This window comes from Mustela erminea, chromosome 10 (assembly GCF_009829155.1).
Source record: "Mustela erminea isolate mMusErm1 chromosome 10, mMusErm1.Pri, whole genome shotgun sequence".
Classification (NCBI taxonomy): Eukaryota; Metazoa; Chordata; class Mammalia; order Carnivora; family Mustelidae; genus Mustela; species Mustela erminea.
In genome coordinates this window covers 88,833,368-88,849,350 of record NC_045623.1, presented here as the reverse complement: position 1 = coordinate 88,849,350, position 15,983 = coordinate 88,833,368, and the positions used below count along the sequence as shown (strand labels likewise).

General features: G+C 41.9%; 2 protein-coding genes across 6 annotated transcripts in view; one reads left to right on the top strand and one right to left on the bottom strand.

Annotated features, from left to right (window-relative positions):
- The first annotated feature begins 1,534 nt into the window (after positions 1–1,534).
- The window catches only part of PHACTR4 (phosphatase and actin regulator 4), a 106,157-nt gene continuing 91,708 nt past the window's right edge, over positions 1,535–15,983 (top strand). For 2 of the 5 annotated variants that reach the window (XM_032360675.1, XM_032360672.1), the window contains exon 1: positions 1,535–1,575. The gene's annotated coding sequence lies outside the window, so the exon portion shown is untranslated. Of the gene's footprint in view, positions 1,633–15,983 lie in introns of all 5 variants that reach the window. The other 3 variants (XM_032360674.1, XM_032360671.1, XM_032360676.1) reach the window with 2 other exon arrangements.
- LOC116600591 (proline-rich receptor-like protein kinase PERK10) overlaps positions 1,578–15,983 on the bottom strand; it is a 54,164-nt gene continuing 39,758 nt past the window's right edge. Inside the window, exon 2 of the mRNA XM_032360677.1 lies at positions 1,578–2,498. Within this exon, the coding sequence (XP_032216568.1) occupies positions 1,595–2,044 (450 nt within the window). The 5' untranslated portion in view covers positions 2,045–2,498 and the 3' untranslated portion in view covers positions 1,578–1,594. The remainder of the gene's footprint in view (positions 2,499–15,983) is intronic.

Here is a 15,983-nt window from a genome sequence, read left to right as displayed (position 1 = left end):
GGTTTTAATTTGCATTTCCCTAACATCTTTCATGTGTTTGCTATAGGTTTATTTTCTTTGGTAAAGTGTCTGTTGAAATCATTTTTTAAACTGGGTTCTTTGGTGGGCGGGGGGGGGGGGGTGCCTGGATGGCTCAGTGGGTTAAGCCTCTGCCTTTAGCAAATGTCACATCTCAGGGTCCTGGCCCCTCATAGGGCTCTCTGCTCAGCAGGGAGCCTGCTTCCCTCTCTCTCTTTCTGCCTACTTGTGATCTCTGTCAAACAAATAAAATCTCTTTAAAAAAAAATAAAAGCGGGTTCTTTGTCTTAATGGACTGAAATAATTCTAGATATTAGTCCTTTGTTGCATGCAGGTTTTGTTGGGATTTCGTCCCAGTGTGTGACGTGCCTTTTCATCTTTTCTTTTCTTTTTTTTTTTTAAGATTTTATTTATTTGACAGAGAGAGATCACAAGTAGGCAGAGAGAGAGAGAGAGAGAGAGAGAGGAGGAAGCAGGCTCCCTGCTGAGCAGAGAGCCTGATGCGGGACTCGATCCCAGGACCTTGAGATCATGACCTCAGCCGAAGGCAGCGGCTTAACCCACTGAGCCACTTTTTTTTTTAAAGATTTTGTTAGCACAAGCAGGGGGAGCCTCTGGCAGGCAGAAGGAGAAGCAGTCTCCCCACTGAGCAAGGAGCCTGATAGGGAGCTTTTCATAAGGGTGTTTTAAGAGCAAAATTTTTAAATTTTCATGACTTACAATATATCTTTTTTTTTTTCTTTTATCGATTATGTGTTTGCAGATCACATAGATTTTTTTTTTCCTGTTTTTCTCCAGAAGTTTTGCAGCTTTAGGTTATACACTTAGGTCTAATTGGGGCTGTGACACAATGAGGTTGGCATTTAGCAAGATCTTCTGGCAGCAGCAAGGAAGGTGTTTGGAGGAAGATAGCCGGGAGGCCTGAAACTAGTGAGACTTGTAGAGACGACTGACTGACGGTGGCTTCCTCTAACGGTAGTGGAGAAAATGGAATGTAACCGAGATATATGGAATATAGAATGACTGAAGGAGGTGTCAAGAATGATTCCTGGGTTTCTTCCTTATGCACAAATTGAGAATAACTTACTTATAAGTTTTTGTACTTCAAACTGGCCCTCAATAGTTTTTTCCTTTTGCAGAAATTATAAATGACATTTGACCGGGCAGGGACTGAACAGTTAATCTAAAACAGCACACTTGCAGCATCAGCTCCTTCCCTAGGCACTGCCTGCAGCCGAGTACTCAGTTTTATCGTCCCAAGTCCAAAGACCCTTGCCCTCTCGGTATCAGGAAAGGTGCACAAGTTCTTCCACCCGCAGGGCGCAGGCAGCGGGTGGCGCATGCCCAAAGACGCAGTGGAGTACTGACGGGCCGGAGAGCGGAGGGCTAGAGGGTCCCGCCATCTTGTCCCGCCCGCGACCCAGCTGGCCCTTGCTGAAGACTACAAGTCCCGTGAGTCCCCGCGGAGGCACTTCCTACCCCCTCACTGTCCGGCCTGCTCCCGCTCCCCCTCCCGGGGCGGAGGCTCTGGCTGCGGCCAGGCGGTCGGCGGGCCAGGTAGGATTTCCGGGGGAAACTACTGTGGAGGCTGAGGAGGCGGCGGCGGCCACCCGGGTGAGTTCGAGGAACAAGGGAAAGTGAGCGAGAAGTACGCGGGGTCTGGCTGTGGGTGTCTCCTAGGCTCCAGCAGTGTTTTTGGCTCCGCGAGGAGGTGGTGGTCCGGGCGGGGGTAACGGCCGGAGCTGCGGTGGGGTCGGGCCGGGGCGGGGCGGGTTGGGCCGGGCCGGGGCCGCCGCCTCCTCCTCCGCCCTCCCACAACGGTCCCGCCGTGGTTTCTCCGCCTGTAGTGCGTCCTGCGCCGGCTGGCCCACTCCGCCCCCCGCGATTTTGCGGGGCTCTTTTGTCTGGGCAGCCCCTTTGTGCCCGTGCGTGGAGTCGCCTCCTCCGTGGAGCTCTTCGGGCCGCCCCTAATGGGGACCGGTCCCTGGGGATCCGGTTGCGGTAACCGGATCGGGTCAAAGTCCATTTTTCAAACCCGTCCTCGGTCGGACCTCTGCCTCTCGGCCGGGCAGAGCGGAGGCTCGGAGCCAGGCAGCGGCAGACGGAGTTTCTGTTGAAAACCCTCGAGGTTATTGTCTAACTCTGAAACGTCAGCCCCGCGCGGCTTCGGGGCACGAGTCTGCAGGCGTTTTTCTCGGTAGGGGGATGGGCCTGTGGAAAAGAAGTGAGCTCCCTCCCCGGGAAACTGGGAAGGGACCGAATTTGCTGCTCTGTCCGTGTAGATTGCGGCTGTGATCGGGGAACCAAAGAACCAGTGCGGTTCGCGGTTCGCATACTTCTTGAATCTCGGAGGAGAGAAAGTGATTTATAGGGCACGAAACAGTCTTTTCATTCATTGCATGCAGAAGGAAGTTGCAGGGCTTGGTCCAGCCACCCAGTTAGTTCCTCGCCCCTGGTACCCGCCAATCCTTTGATTTCTTCTGCTCAAAACAAAAAGTTGGAAGAAAACGTCCATTAATGGAAGGAGCCTCGTTATAGGGAAACCAGAAACCCAGTTGCTTCTCGAAAGCAACAAAGAGACTAGTTCACCAAGTAATAGGAATGAAGCCAGTTTGAGGGAGGAGAGGTAGTCCGTACTGAAACTGGCAAAGTATGTGGATTTAACCAAATTTTGTTAGATAGTGGTAATTTAATGTACGCTCCGTTGGAAGACTAGTTGTGCTAGATTCAGCACAAGCCAAAGCTTTCTTAAAGCCAGCGTGGACACGCCTTTTTGGAAAGTAATTAGTATTTCAGGTCTCTGAAATGAGGACAACCAGGACCCCTTTACATGAAGCAGGGAAGATTATCAAGGTTATTATATAGGTTAAATTCCCTCCTAGTCAAGTTGGCAGATAAAGCTATTGTACTTTATTATGTTGATATCTCATAATGGAAGTGATTTAATCTGGGAATCCCATATTGTGTTGGTAATATTGTACAGGGATGGAGGTCTTTAATGCAGTTGTTCTTCAGTTTTTAATCCAGCAATGACTAGGGATTGGTTGTCTTCCCACCTGTGTTTTGAAGAAGCATCCACAGAGAATTGCTCTAGAAGTTTTAAAAATAATCTAAGAATAGTAGTTGCTAATGACTGGTTCTTATTTGTTCAGACACCACATTGCTGGGACGCCTTGTTGGCTCAGGGGGTTAGGCTTCTGCCTTTGGCGCAAGTCATGATTCCAGGGTCATGAGTTCCAGCCCTGTAGTGGGCTCCCTGCTTAGCGGGAAGCCTGCTTCTCCCTCTGCCTGTCTCTCCCCCTGCTTGTGTTCACTTGCTCTTTCTCTCTCTGACAAATAAATAAAATCTTTTTTAAAAAATGATATTGCTATTAGTGTTATTTTTGAAAACAGCTCATCATATATATTATGTAATTTCTCACTACAGTTCTGTGAGGTGGTGTTTCTAATTTTACAGCTGATAAATGTTAAATTCACAGCCTCTAAAATGTTAAATGACTTGCCGAAGGTCACGCAATTAACCTAGATAGGAAATAGTAGCCTAAATTATACTCCAGTCCTGTGCTCTTTTCATTACATTACTTCATACCTGTTGAAGTTACTCATCACATCACCACACACAGCTTATGATTATTGAAATTTAAATATTGGAGAAAAATAATGGTAGTACTTTCTAATCAGAGCAAAATTATTTCTAAGGAACTGGAGTTTCTAGAACATAAAAATGTCATACTAGGGCGCCTGGGTGGCTCAGTGGGTTGGGCCGCTGCCTTCGGCTCAGGTCATGATCTCAGGGTCCTGGGATCGAGTCCCGCATCGGGCTCTCTGCTCAGCAGGGAGCCTGCTTCCCTCTCTCTCTCTCTGCCTGCTTCTCTATCTACTTGTGTTTCTCTCTGTCAAGTAAATAAATAAAATCTTTAAAAAAAAATGTCATACTAAACCATAAATCATATTTAATTTTGGTCCCATCACCTTGTTTGATGGTACATTTTGATTGCCTTGTGCTTCAGACCAAGGCAGTTTTATGGAGCCCTGGGAGTGAAATAGTGGTGAGGTACTGGACTGTGGTTTTGTCTAATCATTACTAAAAAGTTTTTGCTAATCTTTGCTTAAAAGTTTTTAAACAAATACGTTGGAGAACATCTATACAGCAGTTTTGGCTGCTGGAACTTACATCAAAGAAATAACTGAAATTGAGATACTTTTCTAGCCAGTGTCAAGACTCAAGAAAATGCTTTCTTTAGTGTTTGCTTTTTGTGAAAACTTTTAATCAGTTTGAAACCTGCAGTTAAATCTTGGCTTTATGTCAGTACATGCCAGGAATGTGACATCAGAAATAGAAACTTACTTCACCCCTTTACTTAAATTCTTCTTAGGTAAAATACATAACATGCCTATGGACTTGAGTCAATACAGTTGGTCTAGCCTTTCTAACTAGTAGAAGCCTGTTTTAAATCTCTTATTAAGCCATCATGATGGGAAGGAAATTTTTGCCCTTGTGTATTTTGCTCTTGGTCAACTTTATTTTGGAATCAATTCATCTATTCATTCAATCAACATATATTTATTGAAAGCCTGCTGTGTTCTAGACACTGGAATTAGATTCCCGGAAATGCAGGAATCAGACCCTGAGGACAGAGGAGTGAAAAAAAGGTCTTCCTTCTTGGGGCTTACAGACTGATTAGGGGTGATGGTGGTTGAGGGAGTCAGACAGTAAGTAAGTACTAAATAAAATCCTCTTTTATGTGCAACCTTGAGTAGTGACCTCTTTGAAGGTTAGTTTTCTCATCTTTAATACAGGGATAATCATTCCTGCTCTCTCTGTGAGAGCACTCATCAAATAAGCCCCTTAATATTTGTTCTGTATTGTCACAGTTAAAGGTCGTAATGGCAAGGACTGTGTCCTAGTCTGTATCCTTACTGCTTAGCACATAGGTCCAGGTGTTTTTTTTGGAATTTTATAAATGTATATTCAATGAGTGAATGAATAACAAAAGTGAGCAGGGGTAGTTGTGGAGAATACCAGAATACAAATGCAGCACCATAAACGGTTCTTTTATTTAGCAGATTTTTGTTTTGCCTGTTGGGTGCTGGGATCTGGATTACATTCTGTAGGTACAAAAAAGATGTTAAGGGGGGCATCTGGGTGGCTGTAGGTACAAAAAAGATGTTAAGGGGGGCATCTGGGTGGCTCAGTGGGTTAAAACCTCTGCCTTCAGCTCAAGTCATGATCCCAGGATCCTGGGATGGAGCCCTGCATCAGGCTCTCTGCTCAGCGGGGAGCCTGCTTCCTCCTCTCTCTGCCTGCCTCTCTGCCTACTTGTGATCTCTCTCTCTCTCTCTCTCTCTCTCTCTCTGTCAAATAAATAAATAAATAAATAATCTTAACAAAAAACAACTGTTAAAAAAAAAAAAGATGTTAAGGTATTGAGCCTCTGCCTTGAAGAGCTTACAACATTGCCACACCTGACCGTGGTAAGTGTTCAGTAGAGCTGTGTTACAATAAAGGAAAGGGACTGAAAAGTGATTTTGGCGCTTGTTCTTGAGGGATGAAAAAGAATTCGTCCAGTAGACCTGTTACTATTAAGGTAATTCCAGCCTGACTCCCTCAGGCACCACCACCTCCAACAGCCAGAGAAAGCAGTTTGGCACAGGAATGGATGTGCAAAAGTGTTAGGTGTGTGTCTGGGAAAGAGTGAGGAGTGTGGGAGCTGCTGGGTGGCTCAGTCCTTCGGCTCATGTCATGATCCAGGGTCCTGGGATCCAGCCTCTCACTGGGCTCCTTGCAGCAAGGAGTCTGCCTCTCCCACTCCCCCTGCTTGTATACCCTCTCTTGATGTATCTCTGTCAAATATATAAAATCTTTAAAAAAAGAAAAAAGTGAGGAGTGTGGTATAGCTTAAGAGGATTTTGCAGTTGGTTTTTAATATTTTCCAGTTCAGGTGCCCCCTCTCAGAAATTTGAAAAGAGGAATGGATTTTCACCCAGACAACTGCACATACGCAAACATGCATATAATTTTAGAAGGTTATAGAATGCATAGGGCGTCTCTGGACCCCTGGGGTTGAGTAGTTGAATGCAGTGGCTGCTGAGAGCAAAGGTTGTTGGCCAGGTGTTGAGAAGGATTCAAATGTTTTGCTAAGGAGCTCAGTCTTCATGATTAAGGAATTTTTAAACCATCAAAGGTTTTTAGAGCAGGTAATTGACATAATCTCATCTGTTTTGAAAGATAATTGCTTGCTGTCTTTCCGGTAGGTTAGAGCATTTAGGAGAGATACTTAGAGTAAGTGCTAGAAGAGTTGGATTTTGAGGACCTTTTTGTTTGATTTGATTTGATTTTTAAAAATTTTTTAAAAAGAGATTTTATTAATATATTTGACAGATCACAAGTAGGCAGAGAAGTAGGGGGAAGCAGGTACCCTGATGGGCAGAGAGCCCAGAAAGTGGGGCTCAATTCCAGGACTCTGAGATCATGACCTGAGCCGAAAGCAGAGACTTAACCCACTGAGTCTCCCAGGCGCCCTTGATTTGATTTTAAAAGATGGGAGAGATTTGACCTGTTGGAAGGTGAAGGTAAAGGAGCCAGCAGAGAGGCAGACACTGAAGATCGGCACAAGAGAAAAGGGAGATAAAGAAGCCCTGGAAGGAGATAAAATTGAAACCACATGGAGAGGTGAGCCTTGAAAGAAACATGAAGAAAGGATGGAGGAAGATATGTTTGAAAGTGATGGAAATGGGAACTGAAATTGGAGTAGTCCTCAGTTGTTTACTCTGTACACTGCTCTAGGTCCTTTTTTTTTTTTTTTTTTTTTAAGTAAGCTCTACACCCAATGTAAGGCTCAAACTCACAACCCCAAGATCAAGCAAGAATCACATTCTTCACAGACTGAGCCAGCCAGGCACCCTAGACACTCTTATATGTATTATTTAATTTTACAAAAATTCCGTAGAGTGGGTGGGCATTCCCGTTTGTCAGTTGAAGAAATTATGGCTTTGAGAGATTAACTTCATTTCCCAAAGGCACCATATAAGTAATGGAAGAGATCTGGAATCCAGATACATTTTGACTGCAAAGCTCAGGATCACAATTTCTGCCTTATAAGGTCTGTTAAGGTCAAGTGACCCCTTATTTATCTGCCTTTAAGAAGGAAGGGGTTAAGTTATCTGTGGAACGATAAAAGGTGAGAGTGGGCTAGCGGACTTTAGAAAGTATTAAAAGTTTTGGAACAGGGGCACCTGGGTGGCTCAGTGGGTTAAAGCCTCTGCCTTCGGCTCAGGTCATGATCCCAGTGTCCTGGGATCGAGCCCGGCATCAGGCTCTCTGCATAGCAGGGAGCCTGCTTCTGCCTGTCTCTCTGCCTCCTTGTGATCTCTGTCTGTCAAATAAATAAATAAAATCTTAAAAAAAAAAAAAAAAGTTTTGGAACAGCAGTGGTGGAAAAGGTAAGGGAGCCAAACAAAGATGAGGGAGAGGGCTACCCAGCAGCAGTTAGGGCTAGCTGAGGTCAGGCACGAATTTTCTGCTAGTCCATGCTTTCTGTCTCCTACATTCTCAGCAAAGCAGAATCTCTCGAATACTGTCATATGGGCCTTAGAAGAAAACACACTATGTTGTCATAAAAGGCTTTGGTGCCGCCATCTCTGAGCAGGTCACAAGCCTTGTGCTTCAATTTTCTCATTTCTGAATAGAGTGCCCTGGATTAGTTGGTCTCTCAAATTCTAAGATTTTATGATTTGCAACCAAAAACATTCCAGGGGATTTTAGGAGAGGAAGTGTGTTTAGTGCCTGTCTGATTTTTTTAGGGAAGAGGTGGTTGAAACTCTACAGCTTTCAGATTCAGCCTTGGTTTTCAGTTTAACTTCTCTATTATATTTAAAATACCAGGTGTTGATTTTGACCATCTGAAAGCTCTGACCTGTTTACTCAATAGAATGTATTTCCTGTCTTTGGAGTCTGAAGACCTGGGTTCTAGTTCCAGCTCCATATCACACTGTCACTGTGAATATCCAAGTCAGCTAACCTCCTTAAACTTTAGTTTCCTCATCTATAAAATAGGAATAATGACCATTTCTTTAGGGGCATGAGATGAGGTAAAGTATGTGAGAGGTCTTTGTAAACTGTAGAGTGTTTAATAAATATGAGCAAAACAACAAAATTTACAGTCATAGGAATATGTTTGACTTTCCTAACAATTAAAATGTTAAAATGGTTATGTGTCAACTGTACTCAAAAAAATTGAAGGTTGAAACAATAATTATGTAGCATTTAGAACTCTTAAGCTGGAAATACATTTATCTTAAAATAGTAAGATCCATTATTAAGAAGGTAGGTCGTGAATAAACAAGCACTGTAAGCTGTTAGTGGCACTGCAAATTAGGATACTGATGTTAGCCAACAGTTTGGTAATACCAGTCAAGAACTAAATGTTCATAATTTGCTGATCCAGTAATTTCTTTTTTTTTTTTAAGATGAAAAGTTTTGTTTTGTTTTTTTAAAGATTTTATTTATTTATTTGACACACAGAGAGAGATCAGGAGAGAGAACAAACACAAACAGGAGAGCTGCAGGCAGGCAGGGGAGAAGTAGGCTCCTCACTGAGCAAGGAGTCTGATGTGGGGCTCGATCCCAGAACCTGGGGACCATGTCCTGAACCGAGGGCAGCTCTTTAACCCTGAGCCACCCCAGTGTCCTGAAAAGTTGTTGTTTTTTTGTTTGTTTTTGTTTTTAAGATTCTAAAAGTGGGGCAGCCAATACACTTCTGAAGATAAGATGGGGAAACTTGCCCTACCTGATTACAGGACTTATTATAAACCTGGGGGCGCCTGGGTGGCTCAGTCGGTTAAGCATCTGCCTTCAGCTCACATCATGATCCCAGAGTCCTGGGATCAAGTCCTGCATCAGGGTCCCTCGTCAGCAGGGAGTCTGCTTCTCCCTCTCTCTCTCTCTGCCCCTCCCTCCTGCTTGTGTGCTTCTCACTCTGTCTCTCAAATAAATAAATAAAATCTTCAAAAAAATAAATAACTAAATAACACTTTCAGTAGATACTGAGAGTAACTGTATAGGACAGGTCACAGGGTGTGAAGAATTCTTTCCATTCTCTTTTACTTGCACACATGCAACTTTGCCTCCTGTTCCTTCCTCTGAGTTTAAATCTGAGGGAAAGCATTAGGATTCAGGATATGGGTGTGGTTTTGCTTTATGTATTAAGAGATGACACAGTATTTCTTATCTACTGGTGATACCAATAAGATTGGGAATTTTTCTAACCTTCTTGCATACCCTAATGCTTATATAAAATTAGGTAAGAGGTAAGTGGCTTCTGGAACACCAGCTCTTTGTAATTGGGAGAGGGCTTCGTCCTTTCACTGTAGCCACAGGCTAATCAGGACCATTCTGTTAAATATCTTTGCACTCTGTGGCATAAGATAAATAAGTCTGTTTGTTTGCAACCACGGTAATCATTGCACACTTTTTTAAATTGTGGTAAAATTCACCATGTTAACCTTTTTTAAGTGTACAGTTCAGTAACATTAGGAACATTCACAACATTGTGCAGCAATCACTACTATCCATTTCTAAAACTTTTCTGTCATCCCAAACTGAAACTCTACGCAGTAAATAATAACTCCCATTGCCTTCCCCTCTCAGCCCCTGCTAAACTTTATTCTACTTTGTGTCTGTAAATTTGCTTATTCTAGGTGTCTCATACAAGTGGAATCATAAAATATTTGTCTTTTTATGTCTGGCTTATTTCTTTGTAGGGTTTTTTGTTTTTGTTTTTGTTTTTTAAATTATCCCCTCTTTGTCCTTATAGAAAGATGAAAGTTTATTTTGTAGCAATCAGAAGCTTCCTTCTAGCCTCTTAACTCTCTGCAGGAAAGGCACCATTGGAATGAAGTTGAAAAGCGAGTATTTAACCATCTTTAGGGCATTGGTGTTAAGGAATGAATAATAAAAGTTTTAGGGGATTTGGTAAATGAAATATTTTGATATGTGCTAGTGCTTTTAGAGGGCAGAGTAGAAACAAAAATATCAAAGAGCAGTTGTTGAGCAACTTCTTCCTTTTAACTAGAAGAGATTAAAAGGGTTAACCTCCTAAACATCAATTATGCCACATTAAATTCTTGTAAATAATGACCTAAGTATTCTTTCATGAGATAGTTATACTTGATATCACTATGATCCAGACACACATGAAACTTTTTTTTTTTTAAGTCTATTTAAGTCCATCTTTTGACAGATCATTTTTGCTAGATTTCTAACACCATATAGATATATGTAACCAGACTTCACCTATTAAATAGAAACTTTAAGGGTGTCTGCGTGGCACGGTTGGTTAAGTGTCAGCTCGGGTCATGATCTCAGGGTCCTGAGATGAAGCCTTGTTAAGTGCAGAGCCCAACTCAGGGCTCAGTCCCACAACCTCAAGATCATGACCTGAGCCGGAACCAAGAGTCAGTCGCTCAACCGACTGCACCATCCAGATGCCTACAGTTTTTTTTGTTTTGTTTTGTTTTTTTTAGTGTAATCTCTACACCCAATGTGGGGCTCGAACTCACAACCCCGAGATGGAGAGTCGAACGCTCCACCAACTGAGCCAGCCAGGCACTCCATTACTCTCTTTATTTATTTATTTATTTATTTTAAAGATTTTATTTATTTATTTGTCATAGAGAGAGAAGCGAGAGCAAGCACAGGCAGACAGAGTGGCAGGCAGAGGGAGAAGGAGAAGCAGGCTCCCTGCCAAGCAAGGAGCCCGATGTGGGACTCGATCCCAGGACGCTGGGATCATGACCTGAGCCGAAGGCAGCCGCTTAACCAACTGAGCCACCCAGGCGTCCCTCCATTACTCTCTTTAAAGAGACTTTGCAGATCCCTATCCTGAGCCACTTTGTGGGGGTTGTAAAATTTAATTCCCAACGAATAATCTCAGTGTCACTTTCAAGTACTGACAACAGATATTATTAGCAGAAGGCTTCAGGATTTTTATTTTTAAGGAAATATTGGAAGAGGGGTGCCTGGGTGGCTCAGTTGGTTAAGCATCTGCCTTTGGCTTAGGTCATGATCCTGGTGTCCTGGGATCGAGTCCAGCATTGACTTCTTGCTCAGCGGGGAGCCTGCTTCTCCTTCTCCCTCTACCTGTCGCTCCCCCAGCTTGTGCTTGCTCTCTCTGTCAAATAAATAAAACCTTTAAAAAAAAAAAAAAGAAGAAGAAGAAACTTTAATTTCCTGAAGCCCAAATCTAGTCCCAATTATTTCAGGAGAAGAAATAATAGGATTAATTTTGATCTGAACATCTTAGTGAATTACAAAGGACATTATTTTCAGGAAAAATAAGATCTCAGGATGATCTGGAAAGTAAGATCATCCTGAGATCTTATTTTTCCTGAAAATAATGTCCTTTGTAATTCACTAAGATATTTCCTTGAGAGTGCTTTTGCTTATCAGTGAGCCACACCTCTATTTTAAAGAGCTGATTCATGCCTCTTGGTGGTAACAAAAAAAAGACCATGTTTAACTAGGAGGAGGTTTTTTTCTTGAAAGGGGATATTAAGCTCATTCTTTTTTTAAGTAGGTTCCACGCCTAACATGGCTTGGACTCACAACCCTGAGATTAAGACCCTAGCTGACGTCAAGAACTGGACATTTAACAAGAGTGTTAAGTGAGCCACCCCGGCACCCCTAGTCCCATTTTTAAGTCTTTACCCATAAGTAATATGTTAGATGTTGATTGTGCTTAAAAATAAGCATTTCCCAACTGTAACTTTTTTTGAACAGACTTCAAAAGACAAAAATTTTTTCCTGTCACATCATTAATAGCTTTCATTCTTTGTTTCATTTTAGTGTCCAGACTCTGGTTGTAAATACAGATATAAACAGATATACCAAGAATATATAATTTTTCCTAGCAGAATATGTACTTTTTGAGATATTGTTGGGTGTACCAGTTAAGCCAATACTAGAAATAAGAAGACAGTGGAACAATATTTTCAAAATGCTAAAAGCAAAAAAGAATCTGTCAACCAAGAGTTGTGTACTCAGTAAAAATGTATGTCAAAAATAATTTTAAAGAGAAAATTTCAAACAAAGGAACTGAGAGAACATATTCCCGTAGAACCTCACCAAAGGAACTTCTGAAGGATATACTTTAGGAGGAAGGAAAAATGCTTCTTGGAAACAAGAGTCTGAGACGCAAAGAGGAATGATGAGCAAAGAACATGTCTAGTAAAGCAAACCTTCTTAAGGACTGACTTGATAGAAGAGTAACATCTTATTTGTGGATATAAAAATGGAAAATACTCAAATAAATATAAATAGGGAAGGGGTTTGAAATGAAAGCATTCCAAGCGTTCTTATTTAGACTTAATGTAAAATATTCATTTCAGAGCTAATAATAAAAGAATAGTAATAGAATAAAAATAAGTAGAAATGAGGAAAAGGAATGAGAAAAAAACTGATACAGCAGAAGGCAAAAAAGGAGAAAAGATCAGCAAAGTGGGACAGATGAAAAATAGGAAATAAGGTGGTAAGAAGGAATACAAAGTATTTCTTAATCACAATAGAAATAAATTAGAATGTGTTCCCCCAGAACTCTGTTTAAAAGACAAAGACGGTCCAAATAGGACACTAAATAAATGGTAGAGAGAAAATACTCATGGATCGGAAAACTTAGTATTATAAAGTTCTCCCGAGTTTGATTTTTAGATTAAATGTAATTCTAATCAAAATTCCAATAAGTTGTTTTTGTTTTTGTTTTTGTTTTCATGGAATTTGACAAGTTGATCCTAAAATGTATGTGGAGAGGCGCCTGGGTGGCTCAGTCGGTTAAGCAGCTGCCTTTGGCTCGGGTGGTGATCCCAGTGTCCTGGGATCGAGTCCCACATAGGGCTCCTTGCTCCTCGGGAAGCCTGCTTCTCTCTCTGCCTCTGTTTGCTGTTCTGCCTGCCTGTGCGTACGCGCGCTCGCTCTCTCTCTGACAAATAAATAAAAATAAAATCTTTTTTTTTTTTTTTTTTTAATATTTTATTTATTTATCAGAGAGAGAGAGGGGGAGAGAGCGAGCACAGGCAGACAGAATGGCAGGCAGAGGCAGAGGGAGAAGCAGGCTCCCTGCTGAGCAAGGAGCCCGACGCGGGACTCGATCCCAGGACGCTGGGATCATGACCTGAGCCGAAGGCAGCTGCTTAACCAACTGAGCCACCCAGGCGTCCCAAAAATAAAATCTTAAATAAATAAAATAAAATGTATGTGGAGCAGCCAACACACTTTTGAAGATAAGATGGGGAAACTTGTCCTACCTGATTACAAGACTTATTATAAACCTGGGGGCACCTGGGTGGCTCAGTTGGTTAAGCATCTGTTTTCAGCTCAGGTCATGATTCCAGGGTCCTGGGATCAAACCCCATGTCAGGCTCTCTGCTCATTGGGGAGCCTGCATCTCCTTCTCTCTTTGCCTGCTGTTCCCCTGCTTGTACTTGCTCTAAGTCAAATGAACAAATAAAATCTTTAAAAAAAAAAAAAGAAGATGATGACTTACTGTAAGACTGATTATTAGAAGTTTGGTTTTGGACCTGGGATCAAAAAATAGACACATAGGATAGGATAGAGTGCTGGTAGAGGAACCTGTGAATAGGGAGAATGACATGAGACAAAGGTGGCATTACAGATCAGTGGAGAAAAGATAAATTATTCAGTAATAAACTGAGATCATTTGTTAGTCATAAAAAAATGGATCTCTATCTAATACCATACACAAAAATCAATTCTAGTTGCATTGATGGCCAAAATGTAAAGGGTAAAACTTTAAAAGGTTAAGAAGAAAATATAGGAAAATATCTTGTCTTGTCTCAGGTCTTGTATACATTAACTTAGCAATAAGTTAAAAATAGAAATAAGCCAGGGTGAAGGGATAGGACGTGATGGAAAGGGGTTTGCCATATTAGACAAGGTAGTCCGGGCAAGGCCCCTCTGAGCAAGTCATATTTAATTTGCCCCATGAAATAAAGGGGCAAATCATGCAGTTTCTGAGAGTGGAGCATTCCAGGCCGTCTGAACAGCACTTGCAAAGCCCTGGGGTAAGAATGTGCTTGTTGAATTACAGAAACAGCAAATAGGGTAGTGCGGCAGGAACTGAGTGAGCAGGACGATAGAAGTGAAGTCTCCGAGTGAGTAAGCAGGTTAGGTTATGTAGACTCTCAAGGGCCATGGTAAGAAATTTGGAGTTAATTTCAGATGCAATAGAGAGACCAGATCTGCTTTACTTCTTCAAAGGATTGCCCAGACCATTCTGAGGACAACACATTACAAGAGTCCGAGTGGGAAGAGGGTGGATTAGGGAGTTGACACACTAGTCAAGGCAAGATGTGGCCATAGCTTGGAGTTGGGTGGTGAGAAGTGTTTAGATTATGGATATATTACAGAGACAGAGGTGGTAAAATGTGGTGATGATTTAGATGTGGTTGTGAAAGAAAGAAAAGAGTCAATCATAACACCAAAGTTTTTGCCCTGAGCAACTGGAAAACTTAAGTTGCCTCTTTCCTGAAATAATGATCTGAATTAGCAGCTAACACACTGCCAGCATTTTTCTTTTTCTTCCTTCTTTCCTTCCCTCCTTCCTTCTTTTCTTTCTCCCTCTCTCCCTCGGTATCTTCCTGCCTTCCTGCCTTCCTTCCTTATCTATTGCCCTAACTATTGAATAGGAGACACTGGAAAAAGAACAAGTTGGGGGGGCACCTGTGTGGCAGTGTCCTGGGATCGAGCCCTGCATTGGGCTCCCTACCCGGCATGCTTGTGTTCTCTCTCCCTGTGTCTCTCTCTGTCAAATAATAAAATCTTAAAAAAAAAAAAAAAGGGAGTGAGGGAGTGAAGAATCAAGAGGTAGTTGTTTTTATATTTATACATATGCTGTTAATATATAAACATATTAATACATATTAATAACAGTATATGTTAAATATACTATGTCTGAGAAACTTAGTAGATTTCCAAGTAAAGATGTGTAGTCTGTGGATATACCAGTTTGAAGTTCAGAGGAGAGATTCAGTCTGGCAATATGAATTTGGAAGTCATCAGTGTATATATTGTATTTAAAGCTGTAGAACTGCGGCACAGTGCCACGTGGGCTGACCGGGGACCCATCATCATCACAGTGGACACAAAAGAGCATCACAGCAAGCATCACATCACATCTGGAGGCACAGTTGGGGAGGTTTCCTGCAGGGGTTGCCTCACTTGAGGAGGGAGAACAAAAACTGAGTTCGTAGGCCCCAGTTTAGGAACACTTCACAATTGCTGGGCTGTGAGAGGCAGTAAAATATTTTGGATTCTATCCTGTCTTCAGGCAATGAAGACAAAGAAAGGGTTGGCTGTGAGGTATGTTTTGGAAATGACTCATATGATGTGGAGGACGAGATTTTTGCTTTGAACAACTCAGTGGAGAGTGGCGAGCTAGAAAGCTGCCGGAAGAGTGGGGAATAAGGATGAGCGAGGCAGATGATGAATTGTTTTGTGTATGTTGAATGGAGGATTGTGGATATCTAGGTGGAGGTGTTTAGTGAATTGGACATGTGGATTTGGAGCTCATTCATTTAAAAAATAGTTGTTAATGTGGAATGCCTGGGAAGCTCAGTCACTTAAGCATCTGCCTTTAGCTCAGGTCATGATCCAGAGTCCTGGGATCAAGTTCCACATTGCGCTCCTTGCTCAGTGGGGAGCCTGCTTCTCCTTCTGCCTGCCACTTTCCCTGCTTTTGCACTCTGTGTGTCTAACAAATAAATAAATAAAATCTTTTTAAAAATAGTTAAATAAAAAATAGTTATTGTGTACTTACTATCTTCCAGGCACACTATTCTAAATAAATAAATATATATATATATATATATATATATATATATATATATATATAATTTTTTTTTAAGATACATTTATTTATTTTAGAGAAAGAGTGCATATGCCTGTGCGCAGG